The sequence below is a fragment of the Oculina patagonica genome, chromosome 6 (genome assembly GCF_052425735.1).
Source record: "Oculina patagonica isolate OP01 chromosome 6, crgOcupat, whole genome shotgun sequence".
Lineage (NCBI taxonomy): Eukaryota > Metazoa > Cnidaria > Anthozoa > Scleractinia > Oculinidae > Oculina > Oculina patagonica.
In genome coordinates this window covers 26,495,420-26,516,044 of record NC_135763.1, presented here as the reverse complement: position 1 = coordinate 26,516,044, position 20,625 = coordinate 26,495,420, and the positions used below count along the sequence as shown (strand labels likewise).

The window sequence follows — 20,625 nt, the reverse complement described above, 5'->3', positions numbered from 1 at the left end:
AGAAATATGGCTAGGATATTTACATAACAATTAAACACGGAAAGGGCTCTCCTACATTTTTCACCAATACATTGCTTCAATGGAGCTTTGAAGTATTGCTGTCGTTAGATATTTCTATTTGTAATAAATGTCAATAACGCTTCGACTTCCCGACGATTTTATTTTCGCTATTTGAAGAACATGTAATACCTAAGTTGTTTGCTTAAACTAAAACGTGTTTGATTGGCTAGTAGCCCCCGCTGTGTAAATAGTTCATATCAAATCCAAAACAATACCTTACCGTTTCTGACGAAATGAAACAAAAAAAGCAAAACCAGTCAGAACGTCAAAGTTTCCAAAAAAGCTGCCATCTTGGACTAAGTGCCTGAGTTTTCTATGACTTCAGAAAACCACCAAAGAAAGAAAATTTTATAAGAACGTTCATCATGTATCTGAACAACATCATGTGATACCAAATCAACCCAAATCATAAGATCCGTTCTTTAAGTTCTTTCTTTTAATTTCTTTATATTCCTTGCAAATCGGGTACCCATGACGTGAGGTATGAATCACTTCTGTCCGCTCAATTAAACTGATAACATCACTGGTATTAAGTAGGTAACCATGACGAAATGCACTTCTTTACTTGTAGCGTGCTTCACCAAAGGCTTCTTACAATATCTTATAGCTAGATAAAGTAAATACAAAGTCTTAAATGAATAGTTGTTACAAAATTCACTTTTCTGTCAATAGCTAGCTTAAAACACGTATAGCCACTTCTCAGCTACAAGGTCGATGTCATGAGCTTGCTGGAGTGAGTCTCTCTGGTCTGGCATGTGGTTACATCTGTCGAACGACTAAACCGTGACTGCAGACCGCCTTTCACCTTGTTGAATGTTCTTTTGTTTGCCACAAAGGCGAGGAAAATGAAGAAGCCTGAAAAAAAAAATGACAATTAATGAAATAAACTAGTTAAAGTTTTTTCCTCAACAATGACCTCGGTATGTTAAGAATAACGGTCAATTTTTGACTGATGCTATTCACAGCAAATTTCTTAACAGCCCCTCAAAGGCAGACAACACACGCAATTTGTGATTTAGAACAGAGAGAAGTTTATTACAAAAGTAACACTAACACTCAGAACGATAAAAGAAGCGAATAATAAACCTCTTTGTCACTCTCGTGCAAAACCCAGGGTGGGTGGGTGGGTGGGTGGGAAAGCAATCTGGTAGCACGCGTCACTAACGAACGAATAACAAAAGTGAAACATGAAGAAAGTGAACCCATACTAGAAGGGGAGTAGCCGTTGCGCAATTAATCCCTTTGAGCACGTGCATACTCAAATGGGGAAAATTTCATGCGAAGAAAACTGTCACTATAGTGGATACGGGACTTTCGAAGAATCATCCGGTTCCGGAAAGACATATTATTGTTCGTTGCTCGATTATCCCAATGCAGGTTGGGGAGAGGCACTATGAGAGTAAAGTGTCTCGCCTAAGAAAACAACACAGTGCCCAAGCCAGGGATTGAACCCGGACCGCTTGATCCGCAGTGCAGGGTACTAACCATAAGGCAACCGCACCTCCCAGAAACCTACCTTGTAGACTGTTTAAAATGACAAAGAGGTAAGGAAGGAACTCGACTTGGGCGAATGGAACAATAAAACCCAATATCCAGGTAAAACCCAATGCTGACGACAGTTTGATATACAGGATAGGCAGGCTGGTCTGGTTACTCTGATCTGCCACGCGACGTGTTACCTGCATGAAGGAAAATCACAAAAACATTGCTGGGATTTTAGGCCTTAGTTTAAGTCGCTTTATAAAACTTAAGCAAAACATTTGATGTCAGTTACGACCAGGATTTCTTTATTATCATGGCTTGCGCAAAGTATTTTTCCCCACAGACAGATTCACCTTCAGAAGGTTTTACATTCTAGGCAAAGGAACGGCACAAAGGCATTACTGCTAACCAAATCTAGCAGACGTGATTATGATCATTACAGAGGGTGGGGCTATCTTGAAATGATTAGGAAACGCTTTTTGAGATGCGAATCTGCGTAATGTTAAAGCACAACGTGAAAATTATACCTTTTGCACTAAGTATTTTTGCCACATACAATTTTACATTTACAAGGTTTAATAATAATAATAACCAAAAGCAAGGACCACTTTAAAGCAAAGAAACCACAAAATCGTAGCTTTAAAAGGCATAATAATTAACCAAATATAAAAGACGTGATTATAAGATCATTACAGAGGCCGAACATGAAAAGAGAAGAACTATTTTGGTGTCAGAATACTTGTACTCAAAGGGATTTATTATCGGATGTATATATCTCCAAGGAATGTTAAAGCACAATGTGGAAATGATACCTTTTGCACTTTCCAAATGGAAAACATCGTGAAAGAGAGAGCCACGAAATTAAACATTAGAATCAGTGCCACTGGAACACCAAGAACCACCAAAAGGGCTTTTCCATTCGCGATCCAGCAGAATACGCCAGCTAGTGGAGAAGAGAGTCTCAGTAAGTAACTCACACGATATATAATATATATTTATGACATATACGTTCATGTACATGCACATAGACTACATAACATAAAAGCATCCGTGGCAAGTAATATATAATTACCATATCCAATGTTGACTGTGTCTGTTCTATCAAGAGTTACACTGGTGATCACAATAACAGCAGGAGTGGTCCAGGCGAAAATACTATATTTTATGAGCGCTTTTGTGCTGTCATCGGAACGGGAACACGCAGCCTGCCCTGTTTGTAGGCGAAAAAATGAAACAAGAAACGAGATGACAAAAAAAAGGACAAGGACAACTGTAGCTATTTTCTTACTAATTCTGGGTATTTTTTTCGGCATATTTTAGGTTAATTATTATGCCTTACATGGTTTTGTCTCGCAAAATAAAATGTTTTTGGTGTTTTTGTCACTGTAATTGATGTGTTGCCTTGCCTTATTATTTCAAAGATAAATATGTGTACTCGGGGTTTTTAACTTGTCTAATACTCTTGTTGCTGTTGCTGCTGTCATTTGGTCTTATGCCCCATTCTGTCCATAATGACATATGAAAGTGTTCTTGAGTACTCCTAAGTGACCAAAATTGTAACTTTTAATAGGAAGAAAGTTGCTTTAAAAAAGGTAGTTCGGTATAAAATGGTACCTCTGTCTCAGTGCTACTCTCATACGCTTAATATACAGAAAGTTACCAGTTACCTTTCCGCCCAAACGTTTTTGCAACATCGAAAGCCATAACACCCATCCAACAAAATGAAGACAGCAAAAAGTAATGAAGCAGAACAGAAACCGTCATGCAAAGATTTGGTCTGTCGGTCTGACCTGATAAAAAGAAGACCGTGTGGTACAAAAGCATCGAACATGACAAGCTGATAAGGTTCTTTCCAGGCAATGTTCTGAGTTCTGCCACAGCGATGTAAATACCCAGGAGTAAAATTAATGATATCATGGAGATCGTACAGCCAATGTATGCTATAATCTGCCGTGCTGTTATCTTCGTGGAAACAATTGTCTCGGTCTCGGTGTAAACGCGTTTTAGGTCCATGCAAAGGAATAAGGAAGAACCATTAATAACATAACTGCCGTTGTTGTACGTTCGTTTGTGTAATGGAATCCATATTGAACTGTTCGGCAATAAAGTTACGGAGCTGATGTTCATCTCGACAAAGGAACAATTGATGCCAGTTCCATTTTCCAGATGCTTTTTAGGTATATCGACATGAATCTGTATGCATTTTTCAGCAAAGGGATTAAATACGAAACCATTAGCGCATACCTTGTTCTTAACAACCGTCTCCTGGTTTCCTACTTTCACTGTATGAGAAGAAGATGAAAAGTCAAACAGGATATCCAACGACGGAACAGAACTGGGAGCTGTAGGTGCCGGATTGATGGTATGACAAACACATGAGTACGTGGTTATGTCTTTTCCATTGCATATTTCACAGTGAGGGTTCTTTGACGGAACGTTGTTACAAACTGGAAAGGCGTAAAATGAACATAAATCCGGTAATAACGGCTCTCTTTGAACAAGTTCTGAGTCAGGACAGTTTTGCTCTATAGCTAAACATCGCTTCAGGTGGCTGCTGTGATCACGTGGTGGCTTAAACCTCCATTCGCACCTCGCCAAAATAAACTTTAGCATCAGTGATCTGTTCCTTGGAATTTCAACTTCACTGATGCCTTTGCACGAAGCAGAAAATTTCCAGTACGTCTGGTTTCTAGCCTGATTGCATCTGGCACAAAATATATTCTTGTATGCAGTTTTGCCTTCCAAATCTGACACAGGTAACATTCCAAAGAGGTCGGCCGCAGACGATTTAGCAGGGCACAAAGATTCCATATTCTTGTCAGTGTTGTGCGATGGACAGCTGGAAATCATGGAGTAGCCATGGTTGCCTGAGTTTGCTGTTTTCAAGCATGCTTGTTTCACCTGGTGAGGCTTGGGCGGGTTAGAAGCAGCACATCTTTAATAAGAAACAATAATAACGGATGTCGTGAGATATGAATTTATAGCACGAAACGAACGAAGGGATAGAAGGCATGGAAGTCGGCAAGTCAGATAGAGGGGTCCTCACGGAGAAAAATGAGAACTGGGATTTAAGCAAATTGTCAGTAGGAAAATAAGATTTGGGTCGATGGACTGGGAATCACAAAAAGTAACGGGGATTGCGATTTGGGAAACAATATGCTGAGAAATGGTATTTGGGTAAGGTGTGACCTGGACAATGGGATTTGTACCCCGCCCCTTCCCCCTTTTAGGATCCTCTATAGAGGAATACAGTTGTGATAGTGGCATTCGACTGTGTCAGTCGACGCACTCCAGACTGGGTTTGTTGCCTGAGCTTAGTGCAGCGAGGAAAATACCACTTGGCCACTAATCTCAAACTGTTCCTTAGCAATGGGTCATAATAAACGTTTGGTTTTTATAATTCTTCCTAATAGTTTAAAGTTTTTTTAAATTGACTAACCTTAAGAAGTAATCATAGCAACAGTCTCCAAGCTCAACACACAACTTATCACAATAGCAATTCTTCAAATAGACTCCTTCTTTGTTGTCCTTGGTTAGAGGGCAAACTGACTCACACGAGTATTCCCGTGAAGGGCATATATTTCTCACGTCGAAAGGAGCAGAAGTCATGTTTAGCCTCATAAGAAGGTCAAATGTGCTGATACCCGTGTCGTAATACTGAACGACCAAATCGCCTGAATGAAATACAAATAATAAAGAAATAATAAGCAGTGAAGTAACTGTTGGGTGGGCATCTTCCTTTATCTGGGGATCCCATTATTTATTCATTTTTTTTTTTTATCCAATTCAAGTTTCTTTTGAAGTACCTAAATACATTATTACACAGTAATAAAGACTAAGCACATAATTAGTTATACAGTAATAAAGACTACACGCATAATTAGTTACTTCTGGTAACAGTTGTGCCTGGCATATAGCTTTTCCTTCAAGCTTTATTAATTCACACAGCTGGAAGCTAGGTGAAACTAAAGTTGGTAGGCAAAAAATAATAATTTTATAGTACACAATTATTCAAAACGCCGCCTTGATGTAGTGTCCAATTAACATCTTATTGGAAAGGTTGAAGAATTGAATAACAACAATATTTATAATTGAAATATGGAAATTTGCGACCAAAGAAATGATCGCATTCAAAATTAATCAAAACGCCATGGTCATAATATTCGCGTTGGAACTCCGTGGCTTCCCAATAATATGTAGATATCGGTGACATAAATGTTCCGCAAAAAAAGACACAGGATTATTCATTTCTTTTAGACTTGATTGAAAACAAAGAACATTTACTTATAGTCTCAAAAACCCTAAAAGAAGTATATCATAACAATTGCGCACAAAGACAACCATATATTACCGACGGAACGTCTACCAACTTTAAATTTGTGAAATGCTTAGAAAGCGCACGTTCTAGAAAGTGACTGTGTTGTTATTTACTCAGTTATTCACTGACTGCACCCATTCTTAACATGTTTAATTTCGAATCTAAATTTTGACCTAGTAACAAGGATCGGAAAGGTAGATGCCCGTCAGTTGCAAATAGATCGAGGAAGAGTCTGCTTCCAAGGTAAGTAGACGGCTAAACAACTTACTTTGAGTTAATAGCGGAGGTAGAGGAGTCGGCGTCAGTTTTGGCAACGTTGGCCGTGACGGCGGTGGAAATTGTGCTGGCAATGGCGGCGGTGTGTCCAGTGAACTGTTGTCTGATATCGTGGAGTCAGCAAGAAGAAGAAACACAGCAATGAAGGTGGACATCCTTGTATGAATAATCGTCCTCTGTTAACGGAAGTTTAGAGACCTTGAGATTCTATTTATATTGATCAAACAAATATGGATTACACAAAGACGTTAATTAATCAGCATAGCTATTAGTAATTTAGCTTACTTGTACTTGTTCATGTACGGACACCTATCTACAATAGAATTTTCCAGTGCATTTAGACCAAAATGTATGTGATGCTTTTTCTTTTGACGTTTACAAGGAAAGTCATTTGTTATCTAAAAGCAAATGTGATGAATATGTGCGAGCGTTGCTCATTTTTGGTTCAAATCGCTTGTTCTTGCAAATATGACTTTCCATCGTGAAGGGAAGATCTAGAGAAGCGACAGGCGAAAAATGTAGGTAGATAATAAGAAACCAGAACAAAATTCATATCTGAGTACTTAATTTTCGTTTGTTTCAGGTGCACATCTGAAAGGAGCAAATCGGCAAATAGACAAAAACAATGACTGAAACTAACCAGATGTAGAAAAGTTATTTTTTTTATAATGTAAAATATTAATATACTTAACCATTCACAATTCCTCTTTCCGCAATTTTACAGTTCATGACAAGTCCGGGGACAAGTACACAAATAAAGCTAACGAAGTTTCTATGCCATCGGGTCCTAATTTGCTAACATATTATTCATTATATTCATTTTGTCGTTCCTACCTCGGGGAACAAAAAACATTGAGGAAAAGAATAGCTCGAGATAACATCCGGAAATATAATAGCGTAGTCAATAAAAGCAAACAATTACATCGATCTTGAAATGTGATAATATGTTCACCAGTTCTCGATTTCTGTGAATTGGAAAAAAATGAATGGTTTTAGTGTCATAGATGTCACAAAACCGGAGCTTGCTTAGGCTCCAAGACTGGTAACGACAATCCTCACATTTCAGCACTTTAAAATTCTCGTATTTACCTTCTTTAAAAGCAGTATGCCAAAAAATTATCATATTGTATTATATTTCTTCCTTTAGTTTGAGCGAATTTAAGTCATCGTCAATGCGGTGAAATAGCAGTGAAATAGATATGTCGATTCCTTTCCTCGCACGATCTGGGCGTGAGTTCGGTCTTTTTTGACATTGGCCTTCTCGAAAGCACGATAACTTTTTCCTTACGGTTTCTTTTTTCCCGACTACGATCTTTCCTTTTTTGTCAAGAACTACGAATTTTGACTGCTGAACTAAGCAGCGTCGCATATATATTTTGAGAAGAAAGGGAATCCACTCTTGATTTTAATTTGACAACTCTTTCGGATGATGCAAAGTTTCTCTAGGCCAAATAAGCCGAATTTCGTGTACGGCATTGTTTACGTTTGCCTTGCATGACTCAAAACTAACAACAACTTAACTGTATAAGGATTCAATCCGCAAACACGGTGGGCACAAAGTGACCCAAAAACGCTCACCTTCATTCATCTTTTTCGTTTTTGATACTGGCTACCTGAAATTTTGCATAAATATAGAACTCGTCATTCTGAAAAATCGTATGTTTTTTGTTTTTCGAATTTCGAATTTTTTGGCGGGAAAATGACGTCACAAAGTTGGCGCCAAATTTTTTTTTAATTAGTATGGAACATTTTTTGACAGTTTCTGAAAGAACTTGTCGCAAAGATCTTGAAACTGAAAAAATTTCTGAGATATGTCAATCTAATCAAAAGTTATCGCTAATTGAAGTTTGAATTTCCCGCCATTTTGTTACTAAAAATAGCTCAAAATGGCGGAAAACTCAAACTTCAATGCACCATAACTTTGGTTTGGATTGACGTATTTCAGAATTTTTTTCAATTTTAGGATCTTTGCGACAAGTTCTTTCAGAAACTGTCATAAAATGTTCCACATTAATTAAAAAAAAATTTGGCGTCAACTTTGTGACGTCATTTTCCCGCCAAAAAATTCGAAATTCGAAAAACAAAAAACATACGATTTTTCAGAATGACGAGTTCTATATTTATGCAAAATTTCAGGTAGCCAGTATCAAAAACGAAAAAGATGAATGAAGGTGAGCGTTTTTGGGTCACTTTGTGCCCACCGTGAAAAGTTAAAATACTGTAAAGATTTTTGGCTGCGAAATAAAATGTATTTATCGACAGTACACTTGAGTGAATGATCGATTGTGAATAATATTTTGAAAACCCCGGAACTATACACACTGCCCTGAAATCAGCTGACTATAAAACGTCTTTGTATATTACGTATGTAACATTTCAACTTTGTACTACAAATTTAAATCATTAGAGAACCCTTTACCGTTAACCTAATAGACCCAATTCTGGCTAACTATGATTGGAGGAGCTCGAGATTAAAACGTATTTTTAACAACTTTTGGGGCTACAGTTTTACAATGCGCTACCAGTGACAGATTTGTTCAGTGTTTAATTAAGACAGTTTAGCTGTAAAAATATTGAACTTTCAATTTAAAAAAAAACATTGATGTCCACTATAACTTGCTTAAACAAACGCTTAATCAATCCTTAATAAAATTACAATTAACTTAAACTCACCTAACCCGAGAGTGACTCTCTGAGTATAAGATGGACCTTTCCCTGGTGATTATAACTTATCTGATTACGCTAATTATTCACTTGAACTTGGCATTATTTTAGTACACGTGCATAAAGCCACGTAAGGATTCTATGATCTTTAACAAAATGATATAAAATAAAATAAAAATTGAGCTTAATATAAATAGCTGAGAGTGATGACGAACCGAATTATGATTTTCTTTTTCGATACTAGCACTTGCCATCTCAGTTTTGAGCCAAAAGTAACAACGAACCTCAAAAGAGCGAATTAACACAAGGTATACTAGAAACTCTTGAACTATCATTAACCAACTTTCATGTAACATGGACGAAAAAAAGGATCATTACTAAATGGAAATTCGTTAGCAAGCTTATTTGAGCAAATAATTGTTGTTCTCCAGGTGAGAGGATAATAAACCCATAGGCTATTTCTTCTTGTTATTATTTTAATATACCATACGAAAAAAGCCAAAAGGTGACCACAAACCTGAGGAGATGATCTGGCATAAAACGTGACTGCTTTAAGGCCATTCAATTCTCAACTGTCATAGTTAAAATCCAAGGACTGACAAATTCAAATGCAAAGCTTTTTGTTAACTCTGAAACAGCCAGCAGTTGCCAAATTAGGTAAATGTACGTATCTACTCCAATCAATCATCAGTTCTGTGTTGGCCCATCTACCGACAGACCTAATAACGTGATTGGCCTGTACTTTTGCTGTTGTGAAAGTTGAATAAACAAATCTCTTGCATTTATCTCAAAGCTCAGATGTTCGACTGCAGACTTCTTCTATCTTCTAGATTTCAGCATTTGGAAATTGCAACAGGTGTCATTATTCTAGCACATATTGGAAGAGCAAAAAAAAAATATTCCGTTCTTGTCAGTTCTTTGTTTCGTCAATCATCGGGTATACTGTTGAGCATAAGGATCGTGAGCTTGGGAAGCGCTCCTTAGAAACATGCGCAGTTTGCATATTTCCACCATGGGTTTCCATGACAATACATTGATCGTGAAACTCTAGCAGCACAAACACTAGTGACAGTGAAACTTCTCCATCTTCTCTATTTCTTCCAGGCAAAGGATCCGTGGGATTTATATTATTCCGACACGTGATACGATTGAAATGGAAGAGCATAGGAATGATAAAAACGAAAAAAGCGCTGCAAGTCACGAAAAAAAAAAAACACGTATTTTAAGCAAATAGCCCGCGAACGAAACCTCATTTTCACTGTGTTTTTTTTCTTTTTCTTTTTTCTTGATTTCGAGCTGCCTCGTGCAGAAGGGGTGGATATTTGCTTAAAATAAACCCGGGAGGAGAGAGGATATCGAAATTGATTTCTTGGTAACTTAACATTTTAAGGATCTGCACAAATAGTATATACTTTACTTACAAACAGCAAGAAGTAATGAATTCAGGTCAGTGTGGCCAGGAAATTGCTTTCTTTTTTAACACTTCTTCAACCGGGTGCGCTTGTTTTAGCTAATCCTTTGATCCGCAGGAATTCTGGAAGTTAACGCACTTCAGATTTTAAAATACATTTGTTGACCCGTGGCCTGTTTAAAAGTTGTATAATTACTTTTCTAATTGACTGCATATCGGAATAAAAAGAATTAAGCTCGAATATCTCTCACCAATTTTGCCAAGTGCGGATGGAGCTGAAAACGTTCACTATGCCGTCAGCGATTGAAAGTCGATGTTAAATCCCCAGAGCATGAGCAGACATCGGATAGATCTTCCCTCGCAAAAAAAAAATTTTATCGACAAAATCTGGTCACTAATTGATTGCACGTTTTTATGGTTGTCCAGGTATTTTGCGAAGAATCGGAAAGAATTCTCGAGAAATCATCATCAAAATACAAAAGAATACCATTATTTCTTTCAAACGAAGTGGATATCACATATTGCCTTTTGAAATGGCTTGAAAGAGATTTCATTAACGAGGCCTGATTTGCCTTAAAGCTTTTAACACGTTGGGTTATCTTACAAAAATAAAGATGTTAATACAAAGGAAAATCAGTTTAATATTAACCACAGCACGTAACCCAAATCTATGGATGTTTAATGGCTTGTGCTCAATCGACGAGGATTTAATATTGAATACAAAAGGTTACTTTTAAATACAGTGAATATTTCTCGTTAGTTAAGGAAAGGCCTGAAAGGGATGTAACAAACTAAGTCTGTCCTAGCTTAAAAAGTCTTTTTTCACTCTTGATAATCTTTAGAAGAAAAAGAAGAGACATATGCAAATAAATAATCAGTTTAGTATCGTCTTTAGTAATAAATCAAAATCTCAGCAATAATTGTTTAGTTACTTGTGATCAATAGAAAACAATTCGTTTTTTTTGTGACTTTTTCATTCAAATGCAATGAAGATTGCTAACTGTATAAATGGAAGTCATGTGATTGACACGGTTAAATTGAAAGCTCAAGTAGAATTAATTTGTAGTGCCTTATGTAGTCCAATTTTTCCACCATATGTTGTGTATAACTTGACATTATTTATATTCGATATGATCATTGGCCTCCCTGGTGAGGAACTGGATCAAACTGGTGGATTTTTGTGTGCCCTGGTAGAGTGTTTGCCAAAAACCTGTGGAACAAACAGGTTTCACCAGCAGAAGGGTGTCATATGCAACTGAAAAATCCAGACAACCTCATTTCAGGTCTCTCGTCTTACACACACTGAGGCGAGTTTGACATGGGAATGAGGTTGTCATATTATACCAAGAATGTGAAAAAGTGCAAGAGAAATTTTGTCGCAATTGATTGCAAACTCTTTTCTGAAAAAAGGGGATCAATATTTGAAGTTAATATCCATCATATCGTCCACTGAGTTGGTAATGACTAAAAGTATGGCCCGGTTGATCTTCAATTCGAAAAGGGTGACACAGAATAACTCTTCGAAAAAGGCTCGATTGAGTGCAATTTAACTTGCGATTACATCTTGGCAAGGCGCGGGTGTGTTATTTGCCCACCTGACCCGCGTCACTGGTTATAGCTATAGGTGTGAACGGAACCAGAAAGTTGCTTTTTGGTATTTCAATTGTTTCTTTTCCAAAATATAGAGTCGCCGGTAATAAAGAAAGCAGAGAAGCTGCTTGGTATCTCTAGCTTACCTAATAAAATAAGTCACGTGGTTGCCATTAACGTTTACAAAACACTCGAAAGGTTAAAATTGGCCTTCCTTAGTCTTGACCGAGTTTTTCGGCACTCAGTTAACGTATCTGACAAAATGATGAAATTTTGGCTTCACTTACATGAAAATTCTACATTAAAAGGATATTAATTTTAAAAAAGGATAAAAAGGGATAAACAGTTATAAAGATCTTAAAAACAAAACGTTTTGACTCTAAGGTCGATGATGACCTTAGAGTCGAAAACGTTTTATTTTTAAGATCTTTATAACTTTTTATCCCTTTTAAATTTTAGCCTTTTTAAAATTATCTTTTTGAGCAACATTATGACAAAACGATATAAATTAGTTTGTCCTTAATTGAAATTAAATATCAAACCTCAACCGGGGAATATTTTGATGAAACAATATGCATGATCGATTTCCAACGTACTTTCTCCATTTACCTTTGACGTTATGTTATTTGTCCTTTTTTGTAAATATTTCTAATTGGATGGTTAAAATAAAGCTAGAAATTAAAAAAGATTTAAATTAGAAGTGAAAAAAGTGACGCTAAAATAGCGTGTTGTTGAACTGCTTCAGTTTTGGATAGATAATTTCTAAATCCAATGCAACATATAAAAGTGAGATGCGAATAAATCCCTACCTTTTTTTTTTTCTTTCCGGTTAAGTGAAGGAAAAGTCCGTGTTACTTGTATAATTAATAGAAAGTGATGCTTTAACTCACCATTTCATTCCTCAGTTTTCTCACTTGGGTCACAGAGCAGCCAACGACGATGATCATAAAATCATTGTGTTGTATTTCATCATAAAAAATAAACGAACAACCTTCATTTACTGATTGTCCTTTTGATTTGAAAGCGGCTGTGTACATCTTTAAATGCAAATTTACACTTGTCGAGGCTTTCCAATTTCCTTTCCATTTCTTTAAGCAAACAGCAAACAAAACAATAAGTTTATTCATATGTATGTAAAATCAAATTCACGAGCTCAAAATCAATTTTTTGAGGCAAAACGTATCATTTTTATAAACAACATCCACAACTTCCTTGGCTGTCCACTTGGTCAGGCTTAGCAGAGTAGAAAGTTAAAATTAAAAGCGATTTCGAAGCCATGAGACCCTACTGTAAGCGTAAGGTAAGTATCCACCACTATTCACCTCCACTTCGGTGAATAATTGTTAAGTATCTATCCCTCCAAATGTCAAAAAAAAGAACTATACTCTATACCAAAACTCAAATGTAATAAATTCATTGGGTATTGTGGCGTATTTTGCTAACTGTAATGAACTATTTAGCGAGCGAAAGTACATGTAGATTTCCGCCCGATGCCTAGATGATCCAATTAGAAACAACAAAATAATAGCAAGAAAACAATCACGCATTTGACTCAAAGGGCTTTCATCTGCAAGTGTAAACTGTTTGTGAGCTTTATAGCGACAAAATAACTTAAAAACCTAAAGACGAAGTAAAATATATTTCTTCTCAGCTAGATGAATAGAAATTACAGAAACTTAAAGGGTAATCCAGGCGGCAAAGTAAATTTAAGTTTTGTTTTTGTCAATTTAGCAATTATGCCAAACTGCCAGTTCAGTAAATTGCACAGTTAATTAATATCAATACTTTTCAATAACTAAAACTTTGCTTTCTGTAGAATTCTGTAATTTCTTTTCTAATAGAACTTTTGAGAAGAGAGTTTTGAGTAACCTACAGTAAAAGAAACTTTTAGGGAACAAAATCTCATTTCTCGAATTTGCGAGTTGTTGTTACCTTTCCAAAAACAACAGGTGTTATATTTCTCATATTACGAAGACCAGCGTTAGAGGTGACATGTCAGTAAAGAAAGTCTGAGGGGATAACAGGCCTTCAGAACAGATATTCACCGAAATGAACTGTTGGATGTCCCTGGTCAGTAAGCCTGGTCTGGAGTGCAGTGTCATACTGAAAACATATTGTCTATTTTTTATTCAAACTGATTGGATTTAACATGACTGAGAAAATACATCTGTGTTTCCTTGGCAAGTCCCCCGGGGGGGGGGGCACCCTGTATATTTTTGGGTGGGGGTGTGCCGCTGGGAATTTGAAGCCCTTGCCCTATACCAGACCATGTTCAGCTGATTTTTGCAACCCTTTTTTGCAACCCTTTTGTTTGTTTGTTTTCAAAGCTAGATCATGAGGCCCAGACCTTTTATATATAATACAAGACCTCATCTACAAATATACATACATGCATACTTTATTTTGCTAATGCAGGTCGAAGTACACAGCACAGATCGTGCAGAGCTTATTTGAACCTGCTTACAAATACAATACAAAATGAATTTTTTCATACGCCTACAGCCATCTAATTTCGTTAATGATCTGCTCAAATATCGTTTAGTCTAAACTTCGTTTAACATTTACAGAAATTACAAATGACAGATTGATCCATATTTCACGATATTTTGCACCTCCTTTAAAATGACTCCAAATCTACCATCTTACACGGAATTTTAAGCCCAATGTATACAAGCAGCTTAATTGGTTTAATGCAAATTCTAATTTTGCATGTAAATACAGGTACAAGAATAAATATTTTCTCCCGATGGCTGTCAAGAATAAAGGGTAAAAATTAAGACCGGTTTTCGACATGCATGTATCAAGAAGACAGTTGCATTAGTTGCAACTGATGGCATTCCATTTTTATCATGCCATTTTTATCTAGTTTAATTAATGCATTTTTTAACTTCGGTATTGATGAATCAGGCAAAGAGTTCGCGTCACAAAAATAGACGAGAACGAAAGTAAACCGATAGTCAGTAAAACTGTAGTCTCCTTCGCAGCCGTTGCGTGACATCCCAAATAACGGCTTTGAAGGATACTAGCAAAACTGCATCCGTTGGGTTTTGAACTTTGACATAAAATTTCAATTCAAATCTTTGTTATGGCCTTTTATTCTTTCATGATCTATCTTGCATGCACAAGTTCATCATTGTAGTTGGTTTCACTGTCTACTTGACGTCTCCAATTTCCACTGGATTACATCGTCCTTCAGGGTTGTTTGAAGACACATCAGTGCTCGCTGTTGTTGACAATTGTAAATTCAAAACTGAAATGGACCTTAGCCGCTCCATGCATACACGGCATTTCAGGATGCTCTTAAAAGCCTTTCGAAAATTTTCCAATCTCCAGGCGTACACGAATGGATTAACGCCTGAATTGGCCATAACCAGAACAAACTGGATGTCCCTTACCCAATGAATAAACACACAACTGCAACTGGTGCAGAAGTTGATAATATAAATACATATACACGATGGTAGATAAAAAGCTAAAAATAACACCAATACAATGACCAGTGTTTTGGTTATTTTCTTCTCCCACTTTATCGCTTGTTTCATGGCCAAGTTCTCTTCTGTGCTGTCGTGCAATTCATCCCACTGCTGGACTTGATATCGAAGGTACTTGAAGATCTTGGCGTTGGTAAAAATCAGCACAGCGAGCGTAACAGCAATGGCAGTGTTGGCAAAGACAAAGCGAAATTTGTTGTACCCCACAATGAAATAGACCATCGGAAGCAGAATGGACACGATCCACACCAGGACTGATACCAACAACGCCCTGGTAGGGCTGAGCTTAGTTCGGTACATCAGAGGGTATGTAATGGCGAGATAACGGTCAAGCGCCAAGGCTGTTAGGCTGAGTAGCGACGCAGTGCAGGAAATGAAGAACGTTATGTGTACCGCGTCTTTGAAACGTTGCGTCAGCAGGCCGATTCCCTCGAGAATGTGGTATATCGAGGCCAGAGGACCTGTGATGAGTCCAACGAGAAGATCAGCAATGCTAAGATTCGCTACAAAATAGTTAAACGGCGAGCGTAAGTCTTTGTTGGGATTCAGGAACACAGCAAGAACCACGAGAGAGTTTCCAACAGACGCAACGATGGTGGTTAATATACAGAATGATGCCGTGGAGAAAGACAAATAAGTTGGAGCTGTAGTGTTGTCACACGGATATTTATCAAGAAGTGACATTCTCTGATCGAAGCTCGTCTATCTGAAGACAATAACTGGACGGGTTCTGTACGACAAGGTTTCGCTGATATACCGGTAGTGTTCAAAACCAGAAACGTTTCAGTTTCAGCCCATGCGCAAGCCGCTAATCAGCGGTCAAGCTGTGGCAAGTTTCTGTTTCTCATTGAAGGGAAGTTGAATTTGTGTAACCATAGTTACAACTAACTGTATGCTTAAGCTGGACGGTGTCACAAACTTTAAGATAACCTACGGATGCAAGATATCATAATGAGATTGTATTCAATAGCCAACCAACTACCTCTTGATGTTTTTTTTTAATTATATTCTATGATGATGATAAATGAAAATTCAACTTAGGCCGGGAATAGAACAAATTTGTATCAAATCAAGCCTGCTTTATTAATGCTTTCCCGATTGAAAACTGCCGTTAATAAGTCAACAAATGTCTCACACTGATCAAAGATAAATATAGCTAATCAAATGTCAGTGGAAACCCTTCTTAACATATGCTGATAGTGTCAACCATCCATTTCGTTAGATTCTTATAAATCAATTGGAAACCCTTTTAGTAAGGTTATCGCAGGTCGTCGGAAACTCTCGTTAGCAAGACTAATGTCTAGAAGGCAATCGTAAACAAATCGTTACTCATGAAGAAGTATTCTAGTGGGTAGTCGTTGGAAGTTTTTTCAAGTGCGGGGCTGCGTTTGGTGTATCATTTCGAAATGTCAGTTCTAGTCAAGACATCGGACTCAATTACAGTGGAACCCCAATATAACGATATGCCAAGGGAGCAGTAAAATTTTATCGTTATATCGAGGAATCGTAATATAGCGACATGGCCGTATAAAACCGAAATTATCGTTATATCGTGGTAATTAACCTAACAAGTATTTTTTACTGCATATTAAAGGAGGATAAAGAGGATAAAGTTGAAAAAGAGGCTTAGAACACAGTATCATTTTCGTATAAAATCGTAGAAAGCTGTTAACAGAAACGTTAATGATTACTCGATTACTGTACATAATGTTATTGTATTAAATTCGATGTTTTGCTTAAATCGTGACTGTTTACTGATAATATCGTTATATCGGGAAAGTTTTTGCATTCGGTCCGCTAAATTCTCATCGTTATATCGGGAATATCGTTATATCGAGGATCGTTATATCGGGGTTCCGTCCCATACATTTTACTGTAACTTTTGCAGGGACATAGAATATTCATCGTTATACCGGGAATATCGTTATATCGAGGATCGTTAAATCGGGGTTCCACTGCACAATGCAGGTTGCAAACGTGTCCATACAGAAGCATCTATGTTCTCTATAACCATATCTCATAAAGGTTCTGCTACAACAACAAGAACAGTTGGGATACTCTTTGTATGTGAAGGGAGACATTGTAAACATTTTAAAAATGACACCACGTGCCCCCACCTTGCTACAATACGAAAACCGAATGCAATAATTGGAGGCAGTAGCTTTGCAAGCAGTCGACTGCACACAACAACTTACTTCGCTCCCCTCCCGAATCTATTTTATCCACTGTTGCGTTGGTGTGTTTTTTTTTTCGGCCAGCAATGTCCCATGTTGCTATCTGGAAACTGTTTAACCAAACTGGGGAATTCCAAAAAATGCAAGGTTTTGTAGTTTTTGTCCAAACTGTCTCGTTTATATTTTAATTAATCTGTTTTACAACTTTATACATTTCTTCACTGAGAATCCACGCCATATATATAGACTTCTTTGAGTTTTTATTTGCGCTTTGAGCTCTAGTTCAAAACCATGTGGTTCTCCTTCCCTGTTGTTTTTTGGCCCAGATACAGCAGGTGTTAAAATGCTGTTATTTTACACAGGGAATTAGTGAAACCCGCCACTAAAACGTGACCTTACGTCCTTTAATATTTATCAGTAGACTTGTGGCATTTACACCTTTTGCCTTTCAATAGCGGATGATAAATCTTCATTAACGATACTTCAGTTTAATGGCACGAAAGCGTTAATGGGTGGCGAAAATTTTAAATTTCTAAGGCTTTTTCATAAATTAGAACCGTCATCCAGCCCAATATACTTCCATTTTAATGAAAATTACATATACTTTAATGCCACAGTGTTTTACGTTCTTATAAGCCAAAAATGAGGAAAAATTAATCTTTAAATGAGCAACGAGCGCGCGATCAATTTCTATCAGCGATTATAGTTCACCACTAAATTTTCTCCGATTCTGATTGGTTTAAATTGAACACGTGACGCGAAAGTGCCCGTCCGCCGGAGGGCACTATCAGCCCATAGTGCCCCGCCGAAGAAACATGCCCGGATCGATAGTGCCCGCCCGTGACTTTTTTTTGCAAACAAGCGTGCCTGCAGACAAAAAACCCAACCAAATTAACTGCATTTAGTGGGTTTCTTGTCTGGTTTTGTTTCGTTTGTTAAATTTCGGCTTTCAATTGAGTTTTTTATCCTGAAAAGTAAAAATAATTCACGATGCTCGTTTTTGTGTGCGCGCGCGGAAGAAAATTTAGTAGTGAACAATAAAAACAATAGAGTGTTTCTGTCTCGGAACTATCGGTCTGATAGTTGCCCCTTGGAAATTTGATGTTCTTAAAACTAGCATATTAGCCCTCGAAGCTTCGCTTCTCGGGCTAATATTTGTTTTAAGAACGTCAAATTTCCGCGGGGCAACTATCAGCCGATAGTTCCTCGACAGAAACACTCTATTGTTAAAATAGAAAACAGTGGGAGAACCAATCAGATTCGCGGATTTTCAATAGAGCACGGTTGAGTTTCTACTTATTAACAAATAAAGAAGCCTAAGCCATGTTTTATACTGTCATAAAACACGACGGGAAATGTAGAAAACATTCGCCTGCGGCTCATGTTTTCTACATTTCCCTCGTGTTCTCAAATGCCCGGAGTGTTTTATGACAGAATAAAACATGGCTTAGGCTTTTTTATTTGCTTTATGATATAGATTTTAGACATCGCGAGTGAAAAGTTTAATTAAAAATATGTACAACAAGAGCGAGTAAACGAAGACGAAAAGCAGAAAATAATTTACGGGAAGACCAGAAAACTGACACAATTTCATTCAGTGTTCGACGTAAAATAAGGCTAAGCATTTCAGATAAGTTTGTTACCTTTCAATCTTGATATTGTCTTTTTGAACTTCAATAAACTTCACCGACTCTGAGTGCAATTTCGTCTCAGCATAATTTAGTAGTCTCGATGACATCCGTCCCTTGCTTCGTTCGACTTAAAAACGCGTATAATTTCCAGAAAAGCTATTGCTTCGGATCTTCCCGTAAACCTTAATTGCTGTCACAATCAAGTTCCAGTATGAAAAGACAATTTAAGACGAGATTGTCGAAGTAAATCTTCGAAAGAAAACTCTCTCGCTCGCTTTCCTCAGCTTTCCTTGCGAGTTTCATTCACTGACTCAAGCGGTGAACACCGCGCCACAATTTTTCCCGCCTCACTTCGTTTACATCAAAATGAAATGTCCAGTGGATTTATACTTAAAAAAGGAATTTAATAAAACAATTATTCCATTCGCCCTTGCTGGATACGAGTGGTTATAGCCAACGAAAAGTCAAAGACGCGCGAAGCACTCGAGGAAAGCTGACGAAAAACAATAAAACATGATTTTTCTATGTTTAATACTCTGATAAAACATAGGTTTTTAGCCAATCAGAGCGCGCGTAGACTCCTATCTATATTATAATTAGTATTAGTTTCATTCACAAGTAAAGAATTCCTGTTACTTCTCGGTTAAGGCAACGCACGATGTAAGTATGAATAAACCTGAGCCATTGAGCACATTTTCGGACCATGAATGTGGTCACATTTTTTCGAGACATTTTCATGTTTTTTTTATATATATATATATAAAGATAAAAGCTCTTCAAAATCCTGTGCGAAAATTAAATGGTGAGTCTGAAATTTGAATGGTGCTGTTGAAGAATAGAATGGCGCTAATGAGCACCCGATTTTATTAAAGTAAATAAACAAGATGAAGCAGTTAGGTGTTTATGCATGCTTGTGCTGATGTTAATAGGAGCAACTACAGAATGCAAGGCCACTTTTGAAGACAGTGTATTTTGTGGCTCGTTTGGCCTGTCCGGAGCCTGTCCTAATGAACCTGTAATCACACGATTGTTGTTTTACTCTCACTTAATTGAAGTAATTCTAAATTTATCTTGCTTTATAAGGGCAAAAGGTGAAGTGGCAATTTGCATATAAATTGACTCCGGTAGGTTGTTTTTTTTTTTTGGCAGATTTTAACTGAGTATGAGCACGCACTTTAAAGAACTCAGCCTAGCCACATCTTGTTATTTTTTAAAATTACTTTTCTTCGCGGCTTGTGCTCAATTTCGAACTATGCCGCTTTTTGACTTCCGTGCAGCGATCGGGCGTAGGTGTTAAACCACATCTTGCGGTATAAGAGCAAAAGGTGAAGTGACAATTTACATATAAATTGATTCGGGTAGGGTCTTTTTTGGCATATTTTAACTGAGTACTAGTACGTGCTTTCCAATTGCGAATTAGTTTAAAGAAGTAGAACTAGCCACATGCCATTATTTTTTAACATTTATAAGCTTTACAATAAGTACAACAAAAATGACTTTCCTTCGCGGCTCGTGCTCAATTACGAAA

At 37.2% G+C, this 20,625-nt stretch overlaps 2 protein-coding genes across 2 annotated transcripts; both read right to left on the bottom strand.

Annotated features, from left to right (window-relative positions):
* Positions 1–10: 10 nt before the first annotated feature.
* LOC144658134 (uncharacterized) lies at positions 11–12,752 on the bottom strand. Its single transcript, XM_078518483.1, has 8 exons — positions 12,692–12,752; positions 6,129–6,312; positions 4,982–5,216; positions 3,210–4,477; positions 2,615–2,752; positions 2,355–2,485; positions 1,577–1,739; positions 11–915 (listed from the first exon to the last, which is right to left on the bottom strand). Exons 1-8 carry the CDS (start codon positions 12,746–12,748, stop codon positions 764–766), a joined length of 2,328 nt encoding a protein of 775 aa, XP_078374609.1. The 5' UTR covers positions 12,749–12,752; the 3' UTR covers positions 11–763.
* A 1,431-nt stretch (positions 12,753–14,183) lies between these two features.
* LOC144658252 (adrenocorticotropic hormone receptor-like) lies at positions 14,184–16,205 on the bottom strand. Its single transcript, XM_078518653.1, has one exon. The coding sequence runs from the start codon at positions 15,974–15,976 to the stop codon at positions 14,954–14,956; it is 1,023 nt and encodes a 340-aa protein (XP_078374779.1). The 5' UTR covers positions 15,977–16,205; the 3' UTR covers positions 14,184–14,953.
* Positions 16,206–20,625: the final 4,420 nt, after the last annotated feature.